At 35.4% G+C, this 21974-nt stretch overlaps 1 protein-coding gene across 4 annotated transcripts in view; it reads left to right on the top strand.

The window, feature by feature from the left end:
• The window catches only part of PCM1 (pericentriolar material 1), an 86455-nt gene that overhangs the window by 39708 nt on the left and 24773 nt on the right, over nucleotides 1-21974 (top strand). For 2 of the 4 annotated variants that reach the window (XM_069484910.1, XM_069484909.1), the window contains 5 exons: nucleotides 1831-2002; nucleotides 4615-4973; nucleotides 15440-15604; nucleotides 20966-21138; nucleotides 21490-21621. In XM_069484910.1, coding sequence (XP_069341011.1) covers nucleotides 1831-2002; nucleotides 4615-4973; nucleotides 15440-15604; nucleotides 20966-21138; nucleotides 21490-21621 — 1001 coding nt within the window. Of the gene's footprint in view, nucleotides 1-1830; nucleotides 2003-4614; nucleotides 4974-15439; nucleotides 15605-18219; nucleotides 18277-20965; nucleotides 21139-21489; nucleotides 21622-21974 lie in introns of all 4 variants that reach the window. The other 2 variants (XM_069484907.1, XM_069484911.1) reach the window with 2 other exon arrangements.

Raw genomic sequence — 21974 nt, 5'->3', positions numbered from 1 at the left:
TTTCTACATTGTTTCTTTATAATGAAAATTTAAGCTGAATGATTTAAACCGAATGATACAGTTACTAACAAAGTTGGGTAAACTACTTAGGAATGATTGCTCCAATTTTTTATTAAGAGAGTTAACCTACCCAGTAACTGCTGTACACAAGGGCGCTATGTCAAACATTGGGAGAGTAAAAATGAATAAGACAATGCTCTTCTTGAGCAGCATGTCTAGTTAGGGAGATTATACTGCTAAACTAAAGGTGAGCACGTATAATATAGGCTTTTATTCTGACTTTTTTTCTGTACTCTTAATATGCCAGATGTTATATAATTTACTGGGATCCAAAGATGAGAAACACTAATTCTTTAAGGAATTTAAGAATCTAGTGAGGAAGGAAAGAATGTTAAGTAATGCATATAATGCAGTCTCACGGGTGCTGTAGCCGTGGTGCAAATGCTTGTGGAAGTGTCAGGAAAGCAGTTTTTTTCCAGAAAAGGTGATATTTAAGCTAAAGAATGAATAGAATTTATTTCTAGCAAGATAAAACGGAAAGGACTTTCTAATTAATGAAACTGCTTCAAGTTACAAAGCAATGAAATAGTATATCAGGAAGGGAATTTAGAGGTAATGAATTGTTGCTAGTGTTTAGGGGTAAGGCAGGGCAAGAGTAAGTGATTGGCTGAAGAGTGGCAGGGGCATTTTGTGATATGCAAAGAAGTTTAGACTTGGTATTGCAGATAAGAGGGGGCCATCAAATGACTTTGAGCAGGGGATAACATGAGATTTATGTTTTAGAAAGATTACACTGGTGGGAGTGTTGAGAAATGGGAGGGAAGGAGCTGAGAGTCTAGCTGGTGAATAGAAGGCTGTTGTAGTAACATCAGGGACAGAATGATAGCCTGACCTAAGATATTGGCAGTAAGGGTAAGGAAAAAGAAGTAACTGAAAAAGACATACAGGTAGAATGAATAAATTAAGTGACTAGTTACATGAGTGAATCATGAAGGAGGAGGAGTTGAAGGTGTTTGCCAGGAAATATAGAAGGAGAAAAAAGGTTGGGAGGGCTTTGTGAACATAAATATTCTTAACAGTATTTTCAAGACAGTAGCATTAAAAAATTTAATAAGCTTTTTAGGTCTTAAGTGTCAGTTAATATTGGCAGTAAACCTAATATGAGTAGGCTTTAAGTAATAAATAAGAAATTGCATGTGCTGTTCCTTTTCACTGTAATATACTTCATATCTATACCAACAGTGCAAAGACTGTTCATTTTTCATAACCTAGTTTGATTTTGTGAAGCCTTCCTGATCCCCTCCTCCCCAAGTTTGTAGTCCCTTACAGACTCATGTGATACGTAGCACTATTCGGTAACAATCATTTAATTTTATTTTACTCCCCAAATTAGAGTAGAAGGAACATAAATTTTAGAGTCATACAGACCCAGCATCTAACCAGCGTTTCCATTTATTAGACACTTGATCTCTAAGCCAGTTTTCTCACTGATGAAATGAACATAACACCTATTTCAGAACATGTTTAGTATTAAACAAAGTAACATGTAAAGTACTTACAATAGAGTCTGGCACCCAGCAATAATTGGATAAATATCAGGTTCTATTATTTCTAACTTTTAAGGGAGTGGGGATTGTTAGTCATCTTTGTAACACCAATTCCTATACTATAGTGGGCTGAGCTGTAAACAGTGATGGAATAAATGAATACTACTTTATTTAAATTATCAATTTTTTTGATGAATTTGAATGGCATAATTAATTAAAACTGTCTTTTCATTTTAAGGCTAACGGCACTTTATTGTTCTTATCCTTTGCTTTTATTTATTAGGTATGAATTTCAGCCCTTTATTTCCTTCTAATTTCGGAGATTTTTCTCAGAATATCTCTACACCCAGTGAACAGCAGCAACCATTAGCCCAAAATTCTTCAGGGAAGACAGAATATATGGCTTTTCCAAAACCATTTGAAAGCAGTTCCTCTGTTGGAGCAGAAAAACCAAGGTACTTGATTATGAACATAACCAGTTATTTGCTTAAACATTCACTTTTGTGATTACGTTTAATTATATGTAGTTTGAAAACACAATTAGGGAGAATGTGTATGATTGTTTGGCTTGATAGTGCTGGGAATATAATGTTGAGTACTATTAGATTATAAAAACAGCTTTTTGTAAGTTTTGATGATCATGCTATTAATCATAATTAGTATTTTTTTTTCCTCTGTGTTTCTTTCTTTTATTTATTTTTTTTTGAGACAGAGTCTCACTCTGTTGCCCAGGCTAGAGTGCTGTGGCGTCAGCCTAGCTCACAGCAACCTCAAACTCCTGGGCTCAAGCAATCCTCCTGCCTCAGCCTCCCGAGTAGCTGAGATTACAGACATGCGCCACCATGCCTGGCTAATTTTTTCTATATATAGTTTTAGTTGTCCATATAATTTCTTTCTAATTTTGGCAGAGACGGATTCTCGCTCTTGCTCAGGCTGGTCTTGAACTCCTGAGCTCAAAGGATCCACCCGCCTCGGGCTCCCAGAGTGCTAGGATTACAGGCGTGAGCCACCATGCCCGGCCTTCCTCTGTGTTTCTTACATTTATTATTTTTTAATGTGATAAACTTCCAAAATACAATTTTTGACTGAAATAGTGTGAAAGATTGGCTTAGGCCAATCACTGTGTAGGTGTTTTTATAGCTAGATAAGTAATGTTTTTAATGATTGTGTTAATCCAGAAAAAGATTTAAATAGCCAATTGGTAAAAATCATGTAGCATTTTTATTGTATTTGTTATTTACTTAAGAAAAAACCCACTTTTTAGAAGGATGAAATATTAGAGGTAAATGAGCCTAATATTCTGTCAGAAATTTATGGTTGTTTTTCCTAGTCCTTTGGAACTATGTAATTCACATTACATTTCTCTTTAGCTTTGTGTCTGGGCATGTCTTAGGCTGTTAAATTAGCTTTTTGACAATGTTTAATTGTTAAATCATGAACTTTGGGGATGTTTTAATTGATTAGAAACTCTTAGAATTCCAATTTTATATTCACCTTTAGAAATCCTGTGATTAACCTCCATGTCTTTGTTGACTCCTTTTAGCTGTCTTAACCACTGTTTCCTATTATATCTCATGCTATCTAAAAGTATTCTATCATCAGAGCCTAACAGTGTTTAGTTAGTGCAGTTGTCATTCAGAAGTGATGGCTGGATGAATATCTATCATAAGCAGTAAACATTTATTCAAAGCTTCAGTGAATAGGCCTTCCTACTGGAAGGTCTCTGCTTCATTATTATCCATGTTTTAAATATAATTGATAGTAAATAATTATTCTGGTTTTCCTTTAGGTATTTATATCATTTTTAAGATGGATCTGAGTATCTAATATTGTTTTAGATATTTGACGTACTTCAGGTTAGACCTTATCTCTCAAAATCTCAACTATCATAGGTTCCTTGAATTAAATGACTGGAAATAACAAGAAGTCAGATGAAACCGTGTAGTCTTGCTCAGGAGTCAGTAAACTTTTCCTGTAAAAGGTCTAGATGGTAAATATTTTCGGCCTTGCAGGCATACAGTGTCTATGCAAGCCATTCATCTGTGCCAGTTTTTGCACAACATCAGACATAGTATGTAAATATGAATGGGGCTGTGTTCTAATAATACTTCATTTATGGGCCCTGAAATTTGAATTTAATATAATTTTCATGTTTCTTGAACTATTTTCCTCCTTCTGATTTTTTTCCCAACCATTTAAGAATATAAAAACCATTCTTACCTTCAGGCCATACAAAAACAGGCACCAGCTTGAATTTAGTTTCTAACCCTTGTCTTGAATTATACCCTGTAGGTCATTGTCTCCCAGACTTTTCTTAGGAACACTGTTGTTGTCCATGCTAGGTTCTGTGATACAACATTTTGGACTTCTCACTCACTGCTCCTCTAAGATGTTTATAAAGTATGTTGACATATTAAGAATTTTGATATCTTATAGGCCTATTTAACTTTGTTCTGCCTATTTTCTTCCAAACTTAGATGACCAGTGATTACTCATTAAATATTAAGGGATATCAGCATTCAGCAGATAAAATTTGTGAACTGACTCTAGTCCAACGGAATTAAAATAGACTTAATGAGTGGAGAAACAGATTACTAGTTGAGTGACTAATTGTTTTCACCAAATTCTGGTTTTATTTCAACTGCTTTAGGTGACACAGGTCCATGTTATATTCCCAGACCGTCTGCTCTTTCCCAGCCACTCTTCTGTGTTTTTTTTCTTGTATGTTCCATCCTCCCTGATTTCTCTTTCCCACTGTTCTTTATTTTCCATCATGAATTGCTGGATCTTTGGTATGGAACTTTGAAATGAAAGTGAAAATGGTTTAGTGAGAAGGGTTTCAGAAGTAAAGCTTAAAGTAATTTACTATATTAGCTTATGTAATATTTGTAATAATATTATGTAATATTTGCATATTCAGTGCATATTTTTGTGTAAATATTTTTACAGCCTGCTGACTTTTATTCACCTAAATCTAATCATTAGTAAACTATAAGTTCATCTGGAATTTTCAGTATATAAGGGACTTTATAAATATAATTTATAAAAACTTATTTTCATTGTTAAGGAATCAAAAATTGCCTGAAGAGGATGTAGAAAGTAGTAGGACACCGTGGTTGTATGACCAAGAAGGTGAAGTAGAAAAACCACTTATTAAGACTGGATTTGCAGTGTCTGTAGAGAAAACTGCAAACGGTAACCGCAAAAATCAGTTAGATACAAGCAGGAGAAGACGCCAGTTTGATGAAGAATCATTAGAAAGTTTTAGCAGTATGCCTGATCCAGTAGATCCAGCAACAGTAACTAAAACATTCAAGACAAGAAAAGCATCTGCACAGGCCAGCCTGGCTTCTAAAGATAAAACTCCCAAGTCCAAGAGTAAGAGGAGGAATTCTACTCAGCTGAAAAGCAGAGTTAAAAATATTGGTAAGTATTGAAATTTGTTGAATGTTGATCAGCATAAATGTTGGTAATCTTACTGTGACATGTTGACACATTTAATTTCATTACAGCTAGATGGGGCAGATGCTATTCTAGACCTACTTGAACAGTCATTTTTAGTTACCTTTTTAATTTCTCTTTATAAAATACTTCAATATTTGAAATTGGGTTTAATGGTGTAGATTAATGTTGCATAACATGGCATTTATTCTTTTTTGTATTAAAGCTGCTTACGTTTCCTATGTATGTGATCATTATGAACTCAGAGGATGTTCTTCAAATTTTTTAGGTTATTGAAAAATTGCCAGAAATGCCAAGCTTTACTATTTTTTCTCTTTTGATATTACATCTGGTTTTGCATCCAACTCTTTAGCCATAACTTTTGGTTAGATTCTTGATTGACTCATTTAAAGAAGTGTGGGTTTCTTAAATACATTGATTGCAATTTTTGAATATCATATAGATGAAACTACTTTTAAAACAGGCTTCCTTTTAGTCATTTAGGAACTAAACCCCTATTTTATTAAGTCTAGCTATTGAGTATCATATTAAAGTTCTCTTTATGGTGTTAACTGCATACCTTTTTTTAATTAGATAAATATTCAGTGTTTACATGATAACTATATTAATGTTCACAGTTGAATACATCATATGCTATGATACCTAGGAAAGGTATCATATATCTTATATACATTTTTCCCTTTTAGGATTAATGATTGTCTCATTTTTCTGTCCATATTTTGTTCATATATCTATGAATCAATCACCAGACTAAGGGAAGAAAAATCTCTTTTATATTTAAATATTTCAAATATATACCATTTACCTTTTTTTGTCTGGGACACTTCCCTAGCAGAGCTCACCTTCCTTCTGCGCCATTCTGGACTGCTGCTTCCTTGGCCTGCTGCACAGCTGTCATCCTGGAGATCTTTAATCATAGTTCTGGGGATTCTTTTTACCCATCTATCTTTCATCCCCCATTTTTGGATCTCAGACTTTTTCTTTCTCAATTTACTTTCCTGTTTTAGTGGAATATGGCCTCTAGGAGCTTTCTTAGAAATGGTGTATGAGAATATATTTTTGGGGACATGAAATATTTGCAACACTCTAATTTGCTGGATAGTTTTCTTGGTTATAGAAATCTAAGTTAGAATACATTTTTCCTGAAAATTTTGAGGACATTATTCCATTGTCTTCCAATTTCCAGTGCTACAGTTGTGAAATCGAGTGCCATTCTAATTCTAATTCTTGATTTTTGTGGAATGTTTTTATTTGCTGACATTCAAAAACTTTCAGAATTTTCTTTCTCCAGCGTACTGAAATTTCACAGTGTGTATCTCTTTTTTAAAAAATAGGTTTTATATGATTTTTGAAGAATTTACTAAAGTCTAGTACGATGTTAAAAATAGTTTTATTAACTGAAATCTGTAATATTATGGCTAAAAGATACTCTTTTCAAGTTTGCGAGTGGTACTTTTTGGCTGTGGCCTTAAGAGGTGGTACTGAGTTTATGGAGATAATATTTGGTGCTTAAGAACAAAGTTTTCGAGGCTTGTAAACAGGGAAGTTTGAAAAATCACTGCACTCTCCTAACTCCCTCTTTTGAAAGTTCACAATACGTATAAGTAATATGGGGAAATCCTGTAGTAGAAAATACACTTGTAAACTTTGGCAGCATTCATCTTTATCATTTTTGAGTAAGGGAACCTTTGGAAAATCTGATAAAAACTATAGATGTAGAAAAGAATGTTTGCATATTTTTTTCCTTTCAGTAATTCACATGTCCTTGAAGTCCTTGGCTCTAGCTCCTAACCCATGTGAAGAATCTTACTGATGGCTAAACAAGCAGATTTGAACAGGAGTGACATTTTTCTCAACACACACATTAACATCCTTGAAATAATTTTCCAGTTATAAAGGTTTGGGAGAAGTCGATTTATTTAGTTAAATTAATCAGTGATCTCAAACCATTTAGGCAACTATTAATACTGTGCTTTCTCCAAGATTATTTTTGGTGCCACCAGAGAACATTTAAGTAAATAATGACCATTTTAGAGAGGCCCTTTAGGTAACTCATAACTTTTTATTCCCTAGTGCCTTGCCCCCATAAAAATGCTTTTTGTCATATGCGTAAATGAAGAAAAACTAACATTTTTAAATTTCAGCCTTCTCTTACAACATGAGAGTCTGACTCTTTTTTTTTTTTTTTTTTTTTTCTTTTTTTTTGAGACAGAGTCTCACTCTGTTGCCCAGGCTAGAGTGAGTGCCGTGGCGTCAGCCTAGCTCACAGCAACCTCAAACTCCTGAGCTCAAGCGATCCTCCTGTCTCAGCCTCCCGAGTAGCTGGGACTACAGGCATGCGCCACCATGCCCGGCTAATTTTTTCTATATATATTTTTAGCTGTCCATATAATTTCTTTCTATTTTTAGTAGAGACGGGGTCTCGCTCTTGCTCAGGCTGGTCTCGAACTCCTGACCTTGAGCGATCCACCCGCCTCGGCCTCCCAGAGTGCTAGGATTACAGGCGTGAGCCACTGCGCCCGGCCCTGACTCTTATGTATTGCCAGAATTGGTCTGTGGACTACACTTTGAGAGGCAAGGTTTTAGAGAAACCTTAGCCAACTTAAGGCTAAGGTTTAAGTCTAGAAATATTGGTGCATTTGTATTTTTTGTGCTCTCTTCCTTCATATTTAAGTATAAAAATAAAAGACAGCAGAATCAAACTGTATATAGTTGAGCCAGATTAATATGTGTCAGGATCAAATTAATCAGCTAAATCTTTGCTATTCAAAATGTGAACCATGAACAAGCAGCATTGGCATCATCTGGGAGCTTATCAGAAATGCAGACTTGTGGGCTCTACCTTAACCAACTAAATCAGTACGCATTTTTCTTCAATATGCATTTTGGCAAGATTCCAAGTGTTTCAGTATGAGTATATGCTCATAAAACTCTGAGAAATACTGAACTAAACCACTGATGTATGTTGTTTTTGTTCTTTTTGTTGGGTAGGAATAGCTAAGATTTGTTTGAAAAAAAGGATGTTTATTCTGTCTCAAAGGAAGTGGTAAATGGAGGTTGGTGGAAAGAAGATTGGGAAGCATTCCAAATTGTAATAACAATAAGAAAAATAGAGTCGGGAAGAAGCAGGATGACAGGAATTGGGAAAGGGTAAAGGATATGACAAGTAGAACAGCATAGTGGAACTTAAATTACTGTCTCGAGAGGTAAAGTACAGCCAGTTATACTGTCACAAACTTACTAGACTGAACTGGTGTTACGTTTTTTGTACATGTTGATAGTCTTTCAGAAGTGGCATGCTAAATCATCATTTAAGTTTCCCATGATGGTACTTTAATCCTTAGGTCTTTATATGTAAAAATACAAATTGCATGTGAAGTAAGAATTTATGAATTATGTAATAATCATCTTTTAAACTTTAGCTCATATTTAGACCTTATAAGTAGTTGAGGGTGATTTCTTGCCTTGCTGGGTTTTTCACTTGTCAGAACTATAATTTGGTTACACTGTACCAGGCCCAGTCCCTCTTTTGATATTATTAGAGAGGAGTAGGAGCATATAATGTAGATTTTCTTCATTCTCTTTTTGGAAAATTGGATAGAATTGTTAATGTACTGACTTTGGGTTCTTAACCATCCTTTCTTCTTTCCATTTCTTCCCTCCTCCCTTTCTTGTTTCTCACTGATGAAGACTGGCATGAAATGGATGTCAAGCATTAAAAAAAGCAAAGTTTGACAAATTTGGCTGGTAGAAAAACAATAAACCCATTTCACATTCAGACAGTTATTACTTACATGGGCAGAGAAAGGAAGAATAGCCAAAGGCGCCAGCTCTCTGTTTCCCTGTTCTACACTTGAAAAATGTGACACAGAAGGGACTAGGTGACAATTGTGCCTTGAGGGGCAGGACACCCTTCTGCTAAAGAGTCAGTTAAGCTGTTTTGTAGTCTGCAGATATACCCTGGGAGGGTGAGGCAGAAAGGTTTCATGTTTTATCCAAACCTGAGAGGAGATGAGAAACTATCTCCTGACAGCATCTCAGAGAGAGAGGAGGGAGAGTGGGAAATGGCCATGTAACAACTTCTCACAAGCCTCTTGTGTCCGTGTTCCAGGAAGATCATATGGCCTTCTGCCATGACTTAGATTTAGCTGCGGTTCAGTCTTTAACCTCTGTGACCTCTTTGGATACATGTAAGATCTCCAGGGTGCCGTGGCTGAGCCGTTTCCTTTCAGTGGAGGCAAAAGTAGTACTGTTTCTTCTAATTATGTCAGCCACTCATGCTGAGAAAAACAGAATAGAGATAAGGGAAAGAGTGGTGAAATGGGATAGGAAATAACACTCTTACAGTGATGAGCATTGTGTGTTACTATTGCTGTTAAACTGGCTGGCCTAGCCCGTGTTACTCTGAAATACTAACCTTCATTAATTCTGCTACTCTCCCTGGATGATTACTATTAAAGTGCCCAAGAGAATAACAGTTCAATCACTCATTAGTACCTTAACTTTGGAAATCTAGCCCATGATATTTTTAATTTGGGACTCACATATAAAATCATAGTTTTTTCCTCTATTTATAGCGTCTTAATAATTATAGCGTGCTTCTCTTCACAGTTTCAGCTGTTTTGGAGGATGACTGTATGTATGTCTTTTTTAAAGTGCATACTGGGGCTCCCCAAAGAGAATTTTGTATATGCCACATAACGTATATTTTAATTTCGATTAAAAGTCATTCAGCACTTTTCATGTGATACAGTAACAGCAGTCAAAAGTTTAATTTCATTTATGTAAATGTTCTTGTTATAATAACATACTTAACATTTTTTTCTTCGGAGCGTTGCATATTATTAAATGAACAAATAGACCGGCATACTGGGACTTAAATTACTGTCTTGAGAGAGAGAGAGACAGTAGTACTACCAGTCATGTCATTTTACATATTACTTCTGGCAGTCACACCCTTTGTTGCTAGATGAATTTTATGTGAAGATCAATAGTAATCAAGAGGGCAGGCCCCCTTTTTTAGTAAGTTTCATGCAGATTGGGTAGGAGTGGCTGGACTTTAAGGACCAATGAAGAAACCAGGAACTTAAATTTGAGACAGTGAAGTCCTAACTTGAATGATAGCCTTAGAAATAGAAAGGAAGGGTTGAATCCAGATAGGATATCATAGAGAATGAATTAATATCTTGGGGAACCTATTTGTTATTAGCAGAGCAGCTGCCGTGATCTGGAAGATGTAAAGCTTTTTGGGTTCTGCTGACGCTTCCGTAGACTGTCGGGGCAAAGATCAGAGTTTCTTGGTTCATGGAGAAAGCTATGTTGGAGGAGATCTACGCAACTCCTCCTATTATGGGCCCTTCCCCTCACCTTTAAGAGGAGCAATCTTTTGCCACTTCAAGCTACTAATAGGCAGGGGTGTTATTAAACAAGTAGGTGGCAATCCTCTTTACCCCTGCAAGTGGAAGAGCATTAGTCTTTGCAGCTGAGGAGACTAAGCGAGAGAGAAGCGTGCCCTCATTGCCTTGTTTGGAAACTGACAACTTGCTAGGCAGAATGTTGCTTGACCATGGGAATGAGATCACATACTCTCAGCGTGCCACCGTTAAGGCTACCCGGCCTTTGGGTCCGGCCTTAAGGGAAGGTGAGAGTCATGACTAGGCCAGTGAATATAGCAGTGCATATAAAAGGGAGCTAGCGTCGCGACCAGAGAGATGACAGAAGCAGACTAGAACAGGTGAAAGCTAGTGAAAACAGAATTATTGAAGGAAATACACACTTGAACAAAATAAGAAGGGCACATAAGCAGATTGGATTATAACAAATTCTTTAAAAGTAGAAAAAATGATTTTTACTTTTAATTTTTAGGTTTGAAAAAGAGGATGCATGCTATCAAATTACTGGCCTAGAAAATCAAGGGGAAGAATTATGTCATTACACAGAACAAAAGTATTAAGAGATAAAATCAAGAGGAAAAAGATTAGAGGCTTAAAGGCAAATCTTAGATATCTGATATACAAAGAGTTCTAAAGGAAAAAAAATGGAGAAGCAATAATTAAATACATAATAAAGGGGATAAAGAAAGACTTGAGATTGCAGATCAAAATAGCTGACTATTGTCCAGCCAGGAGGGAAGTGGGGGAGGAAAACACAAACACCTGCCTATGTATAGTCTGATAAAATTACTGACTTAAAGTAAAAATTTCCCAAGCTTTCATACAAAAGAACAAGTTATATACAAAGAAAAAGAACCAAACTGACATCAGACAATCTTACCATACAAGTAGAAGTAGAGGAAGGTGAAATGACCCATACACAGTTAGAAAAGGACTATAACTCAAGAATTTTGTATTCGGTCAAGAGACCCTTCCCCTGTCAGGATGAAAAGAAGATACTAGTGTATCCTAACTGAGGAAAACTACCGAAACAACATAGGAATCAGAATAGATATCTTTAGAGAGGGGAAGGTAAAGAAGAGACGTACCGGTTCAATAAAGAAAACAGATCAATCTCACTAATGTAAATTTAAAAGTAAAAACAAAACACTAGCAAATCAAATCTGTCATTGTATCGAAAGGACATTAGATTTGTTACTAGAGTTCATTTTAGGAATATGATTTGTTACCAGGAAATCTGTCAACATAGTTTATTATATCAAATTAAAAGAACGAAGTCATGTAATATAGCAGTAGAGCAGACAAAATTTGAAGCCTTTCGTAATGAAAATTCTAAATAAAATGAGTGTAAGAAGACATTTTTAAATATAATAAAGACTATTAGCCAATGTCAATCACAAGCACCATTGTAAATGAAAATACTGCAAAGATATAGCTATCAAAATTAGGAACTAAACAGGGATTCCCCTCTCTACCACCACCATTATTTACCATTGTTTGGAAAGTGTTATGACAAATAATTAGAATTATTAAATAATTGGAATAAATATTGCAAAAGGAGGGAAATAAATTCTATATTCTAGAAATATTTTTTCTATTAGTATTTTTGTATACCAAGAGAGCCCAAGAGACACTGGAAAATAGCTACTAGAGTTACAGGGTTAAACTGTTAAAGTGGCTGGTTGTGAAATAAGTATGCATGTATTTTTCTCTATAATAGTAATATCCAGTAGAATGGAAGTGGGGGGAAATAGTCTTCTCATGGTGAAAGGGCAGTCTTACTAACGTGCTAACAAGGAAAAATAAATTTGTAACTGGCAGCCACTTAAAGTAGCATAAACCCTGTCTCTAAGGTTAGTGATACGAATATCTCCCCACGACAAGTCATAGGAAAGGGTGAGATATTCATACTCTTTAGAGAATTTTGAAGAGTCAGCTGAGAAGCTGCCTAGTTTAGTTTCTATTTGAGACAGATCAGACATAGAAAAAGGGCCATGGACTCAGAGAATACCCTCTGCGGCAGCAGGAGTAGGTGATGCACAGTCAGAGAGGGATCCTGAAACAGGCCTGCCAGAACCAGTGCAGCCAGGAGAAAGGGGTGGAGACGAAGAATAGCAAGCAGGAGAGGGAGAAGTAGGGGGAAATGAAGACGGTGGAGTTAAAGGGGAAGCAGGTGACCCTGAAGGAGGGGGCTGGTATGGAGGGAAAACGGGGAGCTGAAAGAAAAATGTCATCTGTATCAGAAGAAGAAGGGGGTAGAGAAATAGAAATAAGAAGTAGCATACGGCAGGTAGAATGGAGAACAGAATGTTTAGCAAGTTCAAAGAAAGCCTGTATGTAGGGAACTTCTGACCATTTGCCAGGCTTACAGCAATAAGTTGCAGGATGGTGTTACGATTTAGAGATCTGTTCTCAGGCCACACCTCCTGTATTATGGCCAGGCTGTATTACAAAAGAAGACTAAATGTTTGGGACAGAGGTCAGTGAATTCCAAGGTTTTCAAATTCTAAAGGAGACAGCCCAATGGGGAGACGTTGGGTGGAGCCAGTTGAACACTGCCCATGATGACAGCTAGGGGAAAGAAAAGGATGTTTTAGGGATGGTCATACGTGGAAGGCAGAAATATGAAAAGGCGTCACCTACTCAGATGACCTGCGGAATTCTGACCAGACATCAGGTGTCCATGAAGCCTGAGTCAGACCATGACCTGGATCTGGCCAAAAAAACAGGTGTCCTGAGTTCTGAACCAGACCTGAACCTTCTGATCTTCCCCCAAAGCCAGGCATCCCTGACGGTGAATGAAGATTGATGGGGGGAGATCCCCCCTGCCCCAAAAGTGGCTGGGAAGTATCCTTCCATGCTACCCTCCCAAGTGGTAGACCCAGCACTGGGTTTTCCCTTGACCAAACCAAAAAGGAAGCAGTTTCCACCTTGTGCACATGACCATTCCCAGAATTTCCAGAGACCAAGAGACTCACCGAGTTCCAGATGATATTGAAGGCAAGGAAAAGGAAATCCTAAGAGCTCCACCTGAGGGGAGGAAGCAGTTTAGATTGAGTGACTCAGCTTCCCTCCCCATATGGGTTAGAGAAGTAATATCTTGAGTCCCACTAAGGGTAGCCAAATGTTCGGGTGTGAAGTGTGTCCATTCACAGGTGTAGAAAGAATTCTTAGTGATTAGGATAGAAAGAAGCACCAAGTTTATTTATTCCTTCTCCGAAGAGGAGGGCACAGCCCCAGAAAATAAAGAGGGTGCTGGCCCTGAGGCCAAACGACTCTGCCTCTTTATTAGGGCAGGCTGAGGAGGGGTGGGAGGGATTGGTTAAGATTGTAGCTCTATTAGTAGAGGGCAGCTGAGAAACTGCGGAGTTTGTCTTTTTCTGTCTCTCATGTAGTACGTTGATAACAGGAGTTGTTTTCTTCATTCTTCTCAATAGTGGGAGACATCTGGTGTCATCTCTCCTTGAAGAGGTGGGGGATGCTCATGTCTCAGCTGGCCCAGGAATGCTTCAAGGCTGTTTAAACAAGCTCAAAAAGACTTATATAGGCAGTGAGGGTCCATCAGACAGTTTTTCCTTTCCTCCCCTTTCCAGGAAACTACTTTTCCCTTTGGAATGTTAATGAGGATTTATGCTCCTTTTGTTAGCTTAGCTTCTTTTAATTGTTAGGTGAACACCTCTGTAGGAGAGATATTCACGTTACTAACCTTAGAGACAGGGTTTATGCTACTCTGAGTGTCCGCCAGTTAGAAATTTATTTTTCCTTGTTAGTCTGTTAGTAAGACTGCCCTTTCACATGGTATTAATAGTACTCAAAGACATTGAAGGGGAAAAAACTTCAGGAGTAAATTTAACAAGGAAAGTACTAGGTCTATAAAAAGCTATAAAATATTTTTGAAGAACACTAAAGAAGATTGAACAAATGTAAAAATGTAACCATATTCCTAGGTAGATATGCATAAAATTGTTAGACATCATTTCTCCTCAAGTTAATAAATACTTTTAATTTGATTACATTTTGAATCCCCCGGGATTGTTTTTAAAATAGAAAAAAAATCTCAAAGCTTATATGGAAGACCAAATATCCAAGAATAGTCAAGAAGCGAAGCCAGGTAGGACTTGCCTTGCCAGATGTTTAAACATACTGTATAACTTCTGTGGCTAAAAGAATGAAAATGGCATTGGAATAGATAAGTTGAACAGAATGTTTAAAAATAAAACCCAGTAAATACAGGAGTTTAAGATATTGACCATGTGCATTTTAATTCAATGGGAAGAGGGTAGGCATAACCAACTATACATGTGGAACAAAAGACATTGAATTCCTACCTTGTATCATATATTAAAATAAATATTAAAAAATACTTAGAAGGAAAATTTAGTAGAATATATGTATGACCTATGTGTGGGTAAGACCTTTTAAGCTAAGTCGTGTCACATAAAAGGTATAAGAGTGGCAGACATACTTGACTAATGCCCATTACTCTTCTCTCTATTGTAGAGATACATATATATATATATATATATTTTTTTTTTTTTTTTTTTTTTTTTTGAGACGGGGTCTTGGTATGTTGCCCAGGCTGGTCTTGAACTGCTGGCTTCAAGTGATCCTCTCACCTCGGCCTCCCAAAATGCTGGGATTACAGGCATGAGCCACCACGCCATGCCCTATGGATATTTGTATAGGTTGAATGTGATTCTTTTGTGTATTTCCTAATATTGAAAACCTGTTAACTTGGAGTGTAGTAGAGAATTTGGATCATATAAGGTCTGCCTTATACTTTGAATTGGGATGTACTCATTAGGACAGATAATCAAAGGACAATGAAGTGTTAGAATTTATTAGTTACCCCATGCTTCCAAAGGTTATTGCAAAGATATCTCTAAGACGTAATATTTACTGTTTTGTATTCTATTTATACCAGGCCATCATAGCATTCTAAATTGAGTTACCTGTACTATTTCACTATGGAAATCAGTTTCCCTTTTAGTTTGAGTTAGTTGCAGCTTATAACAGTTGTCACTTTTTTTACTCAAGGGTATGAAAGTGCCAGTATGTCTAGCACATGTGAACCTTGCAAAAGTAGGAACAGACATTCAGCCCAGACTGAAGAGCCTGTTCAAGCAAAAGTATTCAGCAGAAAGAATCATGAGCAGCTGGAAAAAATAATAAAACATAGTAGGTCTACAGAAATATCTTCAGGTATGTTCTTTTTTGGTTTGCCTTAATTCAAGGAGGTCTTCATCTTAGATTTAAAAAGCTGTATTAAACCAAGTTTTAAAACTGGTCTATCACACATTTGTCATGTGGAAGGTTTTATAGTAGAGATTACAGTGCACATTCATTGGTATTAAGAAATGTAAACTGGAAATATTTTTTGTTTTTGTGATACTAGTTTTCAACGCATTTTAATAAAAATTCTTTCTAAACAAAGGATAGTTGACATTAATGTGGAACTAATTTGGAATTCTGAAAATCTTATCTGAATAAGAATTAGATGTGAAATCATATCACCCACCTGCTTAAAACCTTTGGCTCATCATGCCTACAGGATAAAGGCCGAATGCCGTAATATAACATAAATGGCCATTGAGGATTTTGTTCCTTCTTGCCCCTCCAGACTCATTTCTTTCCACCCTCCACCTTGAGCCTTATTCTTTCAGCGGCACTAAAGGTTTTTTTATAGCTAATTTTTACCTCAATAATTATTTTTTTGTCTCAAGTCCTTTTTGCGCTGTGGAAGCCCCTTTCTGTTTTGGACTAATAGTAAAATTTTAATTCTGGAACTCTGAAATTGCATTCTAATCCAAGCTGAGATAGCTTCTCCTTTCCCCTTTTTGTTTTCATTGTAGCCTGTGTAAACCTATTTTGTTGCCTGTATCATATTATATAGTATTTACCTGTTTAAGTGTCTGTACTCACCCTTTTGAGTCCCCTGGCAGCAGATAATACTTTTTCATATTTGTATCTTAAATTTCTGCTTAATACTTGACACATGATAGGCTCTCTGTTTATTGATTGAATGAGATCGTGTATTTGCTACCATTCTAGTTTAAGTATCTGTACTTCCTGATTTATAAAGAATAAATACATCTCAAAGAAATATAGAGAGGGAGACAGTAAATATAGACTGATAATCTCAGTTGTCAAGAACCTTGTTGAAAATGATAATAACTACTACCATTTGTATCATGTTTTATTATTTACAAATTACCAACACATCTATTTTGAACCTCATAATGTTGAGTTGGTTTTATTTCCATTTTTCAGATGAGGAAACATGGTCAGAGAGGGTACCCGTTTTTTCCATCACTCATAAAGGGCCAGTAATATAAACTGGTTCAACTTTTCTGGAAAGCTTCAAAAGTCATGCCCTTAATCCAGTAATTTTACTTGTAGGAATCTATTCTAAAGAAACCAAAGTGGAGAAAAAAATTGGGGTTTAGTGTTGTCTGAACAATATAATTCTAATATATAAACAAAAATTTGAATTAAGAAAGACTGGAAGAAAATGTACCAAAGGGTTAATTAATTGTGGTTTTATCTTTAAACTTGTCTCTACTTTCTAAAACTTTTATAGTGAGTATTTATTATTTTTGTAATTGGAAAGGAAACATCACATTTGTTTGTATTTTGAAATGACTTCTTCAAGCTCAGATTGCTAGGAGATGGTAGAGCTGAACTTTGAATCCTGGTCTGTAAAGTCCAGGATCCTTTTGGCAAAAATGTCAGTTCTATTGTCTCAAACCTAGAATGTCACCAAAATTTTATAATTTTCATGTACTTTCAATATATTTACCAAGTAGTGATATCTTAGAATAAATAGTTGAGTGTAGGTTGGGAAATGGCATTAAACTGAAAGGCTTAATAAATCAAGGATCAATTACTTAAAAAATTAATAATTGATCATAGTAATTCAGACCTTATTACTGTCACTTGGAAAAATATAATGATTGAATTTTGGTGAATTAAAAAATGTTTGAGGCCGGGCGTGGTGGCTCACGCCTGTAATCCTAGCACTCTGGGAGGCCGAGGCGGGTGGATCGCTCGAGGTCAGGAGTTCGAGACCAGCCTGAGCAAGAGCGAGACCCCGTCTCTACTAAAAATAGAAAGAAATTATATGGACAACTAAAATATATATATACAAAAAATTAGCCGGGCATGGTGGCGCATGCCTGTAGTCCCAGCTACTCGGGAGGCTGAGGCAGTAGGATCGCTTAAGCCCAGGAGTTTGAGGTTGCTGTGAGCTAGACTGACGCCACGGCACTCACTCTAGCCCGGGCAACAGAGTGAGACTCTGTCTCAAAAAAAAAAAAAAAAAAAATGTTTGAATAGTGTAATTACATTTGTGTGTATTTACATATTCACATTCTAAAAAGATGTATTTTTAGTTGTAACCATTACCCTAAAACTCTTTACAGCATAACATGTTGTAACTCTACCCATGATGTATGATTACTAGAGTGTAGCATGTGTGACTGCCAGTATGAAATTATACAGTCATCTTCTGCCGCAGGAGTTGTAGGAGGTTCACCCTGATGTGTATGCTTCTGAAAACAAATGATAGAAGTTTATTATTGTTAGTCATTGTCAATCACATTAGTATAAATCTATAGCAAACCCTTTGAGATTTTTTCTTGATGAGATTATTTTTAAATAGAACATAGGCCATACCTTGTGATAACATTTAGTTGAGGCAAGCAATTTTGAAGAAATTTGCTTATTTCTTTTTTTCATTCACTTATTCATATTATAGACCCTGTCTTTACTACTCATACACATTTTATGTTCATCCTTATGTCTGCCCTTTCCTACAGCACATGCTAGGAGAATACTACAGCAGTCTAACAGAAATGCATGCAATGAAGCGCCAGGTAACAATCTGCTTAGTTTTGGTGTCCACTTTTAATTTTTTTCCATTGGTCCTAAAATTTTTAGTTTTATTGTTCTGATTTTTTTTTTTTTTAGATTTAGCTTAGTGTATATATGTTATGTAACTATTGTAAAAGTGAAAGAGAGTTCAAACTCAAAATTCTGAAACCTTACATTTATAATTCTCGGTTGGTAAAGTTGACTGCTTTTCTTGTTTTCCTTTTCTGTTAGTGTATGTGACCTAACCAACACATTCATCAGGGTAGTAGAAACCTTTTTTATGATAAAGTATTTGTTGTTTACTTTGTACTTGTTAAATGCTTAAAAGCATTATAATTATTAGAAACAGAAATACAAAAATAGCTATTTTTGTATTATTGTTTATTTTTTGTTTCCAGTCAACATCTATAAAAAAAATTAACCTTCAAACACAAACAAGTATGACATGCAAAGACTATGATAAATAAAGATCATGAAAAATTGCAGAGATTCCAAAATGCTATTTTTGTCTCCAATCTACGTATTTTCATTAAATACGTATGATTTAGAATTGTACATTTTTTTTAACTCCTCCTGCAGCTGTGCATGAGTTAAAAATAAAAGCCTATTTGAACCTTTAGGGGAATATAAAGAAGTAAAACAAGGACCCAGAACTGACAAAGCTGAGTATATCAGTGGCACTTCCAAAAGAAAAAAACTCTGAAAATAGTATATAAAAACAAGATGAGGCCGGGCTCCGTGGCTCACGCCTGTAATCCTAGCACTCTGGAAGGCCGAGGCGGGTGGGTCATTTGAGCTCAGGAATTCGAGACCAGCCTGAGCAAGAGCCAGCCTGAGCAAGAGCGAGACCCCATCTCTACTAAAAATAGAAAGAAATTAGCCAAACAACTAAAATAACATATAAAAAAAAATTAGCCGGGCATGGTGGCGCATGCCTGTAGTCCCAGCTATTTGGGAGGCTGAGGCAGAAGGATCACTTGAGCCTAGGAATTGGAGGTTGCTGTGAGCTAGGCTGATGCCACGGCACTCTAGCCCAGGGAACAGAGTGAGGACTGTCTCAAAAAAAAAAAAAAAAAAAAAATCAGAGAAATCTGACTGAAATTAGGGATTTTTCTAGCCACAGCTAATCAGTTTCAGTCCAGGAGGAGTAACTACTGTAAACTTTCCACCTCTTGACTGCAAGCGGGGGTTGGAGGAGGGATGAAGCTTGTGTTGGCATAATTTATTGTTGGGAAAAACTTAATTTTTAATGATATGTAATTTAGATTGATAATTTTATCACATGAAGAGATATTAAAGATGTCATTAAATATACTTTGTTTTTATAGCTTTGAAATAAACGTTTTTGAAGTATAGTATATAAATTGAAAGTTTGCATATGAACTATATCTTTTTATCTAGATTTTCCTATTAATAGAGATTTTTTTAGAGAGATAGTTTTGATTCCTGCTTATGATAGTAATTTTAAAATAATATATCACATCTGAGCATTTTAAAACTAAGAGAACTTTAATGTATTACTTCAAATTCATAAGTGAGGCAAGATAGGGAAGTTGCATATTTTTATTGTTAAGATATATAGAATTAGTATTTTATTATATATTAATATTTTACATTATTAGTGTTATTTTCTGCTTGTGAAAATCGAGACTTGAAGATGTAAAATTACTTAGTGAGTTAGTGGAAAGTTTTTCCATCAGAGCACATTCGTTTTGCATTTTCTTATCCCTCTCTGGCAAAAATGAATTAAATCTTTATGATCTTCGTACACTTTTTGAGAGAGCAATATATAAAAACAAGCATTTTCAATTTTCTTTCTTAGAAACTTACCCCTGATTTCTGGGGAAGTTGAATTATTTAACTATTTGTGGTTTGCTCTCATTGCTCTAGAAGAGTTACAGAGTTTGATAGCTACAGGAACTGGTTGGAGATTTTTTTTTTTTCCATAGAGAACTCAAAATGGAAATGGTTCCTAATTTGTATTCCTAAAATTAAGGGTATGACTTATATATCTTTGAGCGATAATTCTGTGTTACCAACAAATGCATATATCAAAATTGTAGCTAAATGGTGGACTGATTCTGTTGGATCACTGCCTTCTCCAATTTATACCAAGTGTGTAGAAAAGACACTATAGTGAAATTGACCTATTATGTTTTAGTTACATATTCAGTTATTTATAAGCATAATACTTTTCTGCATGATAGATGAAGTTTGAGAATTTGGTTTATCTCATAGACGAAACTAGGTAGATCTTAAAAATGGTAGCTTTCATTGACAGCATTCAATTTATTCTTTTTACTATTAACAAAAATAAGCAAGTTTACTTTTCTATAATAACGTTCATATTAACAAAAAAAAATTATTTGCACTTAGCTTGTTTCAGTCAAGTGCTAAAAGTATATAAAATTTTCCATATATTTTATATAGCCAGAAATAAACATGGTCCTTAGTAATGCTGGGTAATGTTATTCATACATTTAAAGATTTATTTAATATATTTATCTTGATATTTTAAATATATATTTATCTTGGCAACTTCAAGCTGCTTTTTCTACTTTAAAAGCCCTGAAATAGAATTGTGTTCTGATTTTTAAGTAATTTAAAGCTGAGAGTAATGATGTAAGCTAATAGAAATAGTCATGAAGGTATTTCATCAATATTAACGTGCTGTTTTTTAATATGTTCCAGAAACTGGGAGTGATTTTTCCATGTTTGAAGCTTTGCGAGATACTATTTATTCTGAAGTAGCTACATTAATTTCTCAAAATGAATCTCGTCCTCATTTTCTTATTGAACTCTTCCATGAGCTTCAGCTACTTAATACAGACTACTTGAGACAGAGGGCTTTATATGCATTGCAGGTAACTACAACTACCCTTATTTGTTATCACCTTCTTTATGAATTTATACCTGGTTACTTTCTTAAACTGAAGCATGTCCCTGTTTCATATACATTTTGATCTGTTTTCTTTGTGCTTTCTTGACATTTTATTTAAAACTTCACGTATAGCTTAAGAAGCTTTAGATAAAGTCTCCTTTTGTGCAATTTTCAATGTTTTATCTTTAATGTTATTTCTTCCTCACACTCAGCCTATGAGGTGAGAAATATTGCATTTGTTCTTCTATCTGCTTCTGCTTTTAAATTTGCACCATCAATTTGTGATTAAGCTTTATATGTTTTGTATAAATAACTGTCTTATTTCCTTATTTAGGACATAGTATCCAGACATATTTCTGAGAGCCATGACAAAGAAGGAGAAAATGTAAAGTCAGTGAACTCCGGTACTTGGATAGCATCAAACTCAGAACTTACTCCCAGTGAGAGCCTTGCTACTACTGATGATGTAAGCTGATAATGATTAGTGAAATGTAGGCATAATTTCAGTATGCATAAACAAAAGTTAAATAGGTTATTGTCAAATTGTGAGTATACCTAATATATTTGATTTTTAGCTTTTTTTAAAAAAGCTGGGTGTAATATATTACTTTATTTTGAGGGTGAAGTATGAATGCAATCAAAATATGGTAGCAGACACCAAAAATAATGTATAAATGATAGATTATGGGGTCTAAAATAGTCATATTTTCATTGCTCAGCATAGGGGCTAATTCTTAACATACTTTGAATAAACATATGTTTATTTAAGACATTTAATAAACCACACAGCAATCATATTACAGCAAGAACCCTTGAATA

Source organism: Eulemur rufifrons, chromosome 12 (genome assembly GCF_041146395.1).
Source record: "Eulemur rufifrons isolate Redbay chromosome 12, OSU_ERuf_1, whole genome shotgun sequence".
NCBI classification, from domain to species: domain Eukaryota; kingdom Metazoa; phylum Chordata; class Mammalia; order Primates; family Lemuridae; genus Eulemur; species Eulemur rufifrons.
The sequence above is the reverse complement of the archived record's forward strand: the minus strand, read 5'-3'. Positions and strand labels throughout refer to the sequence as shown.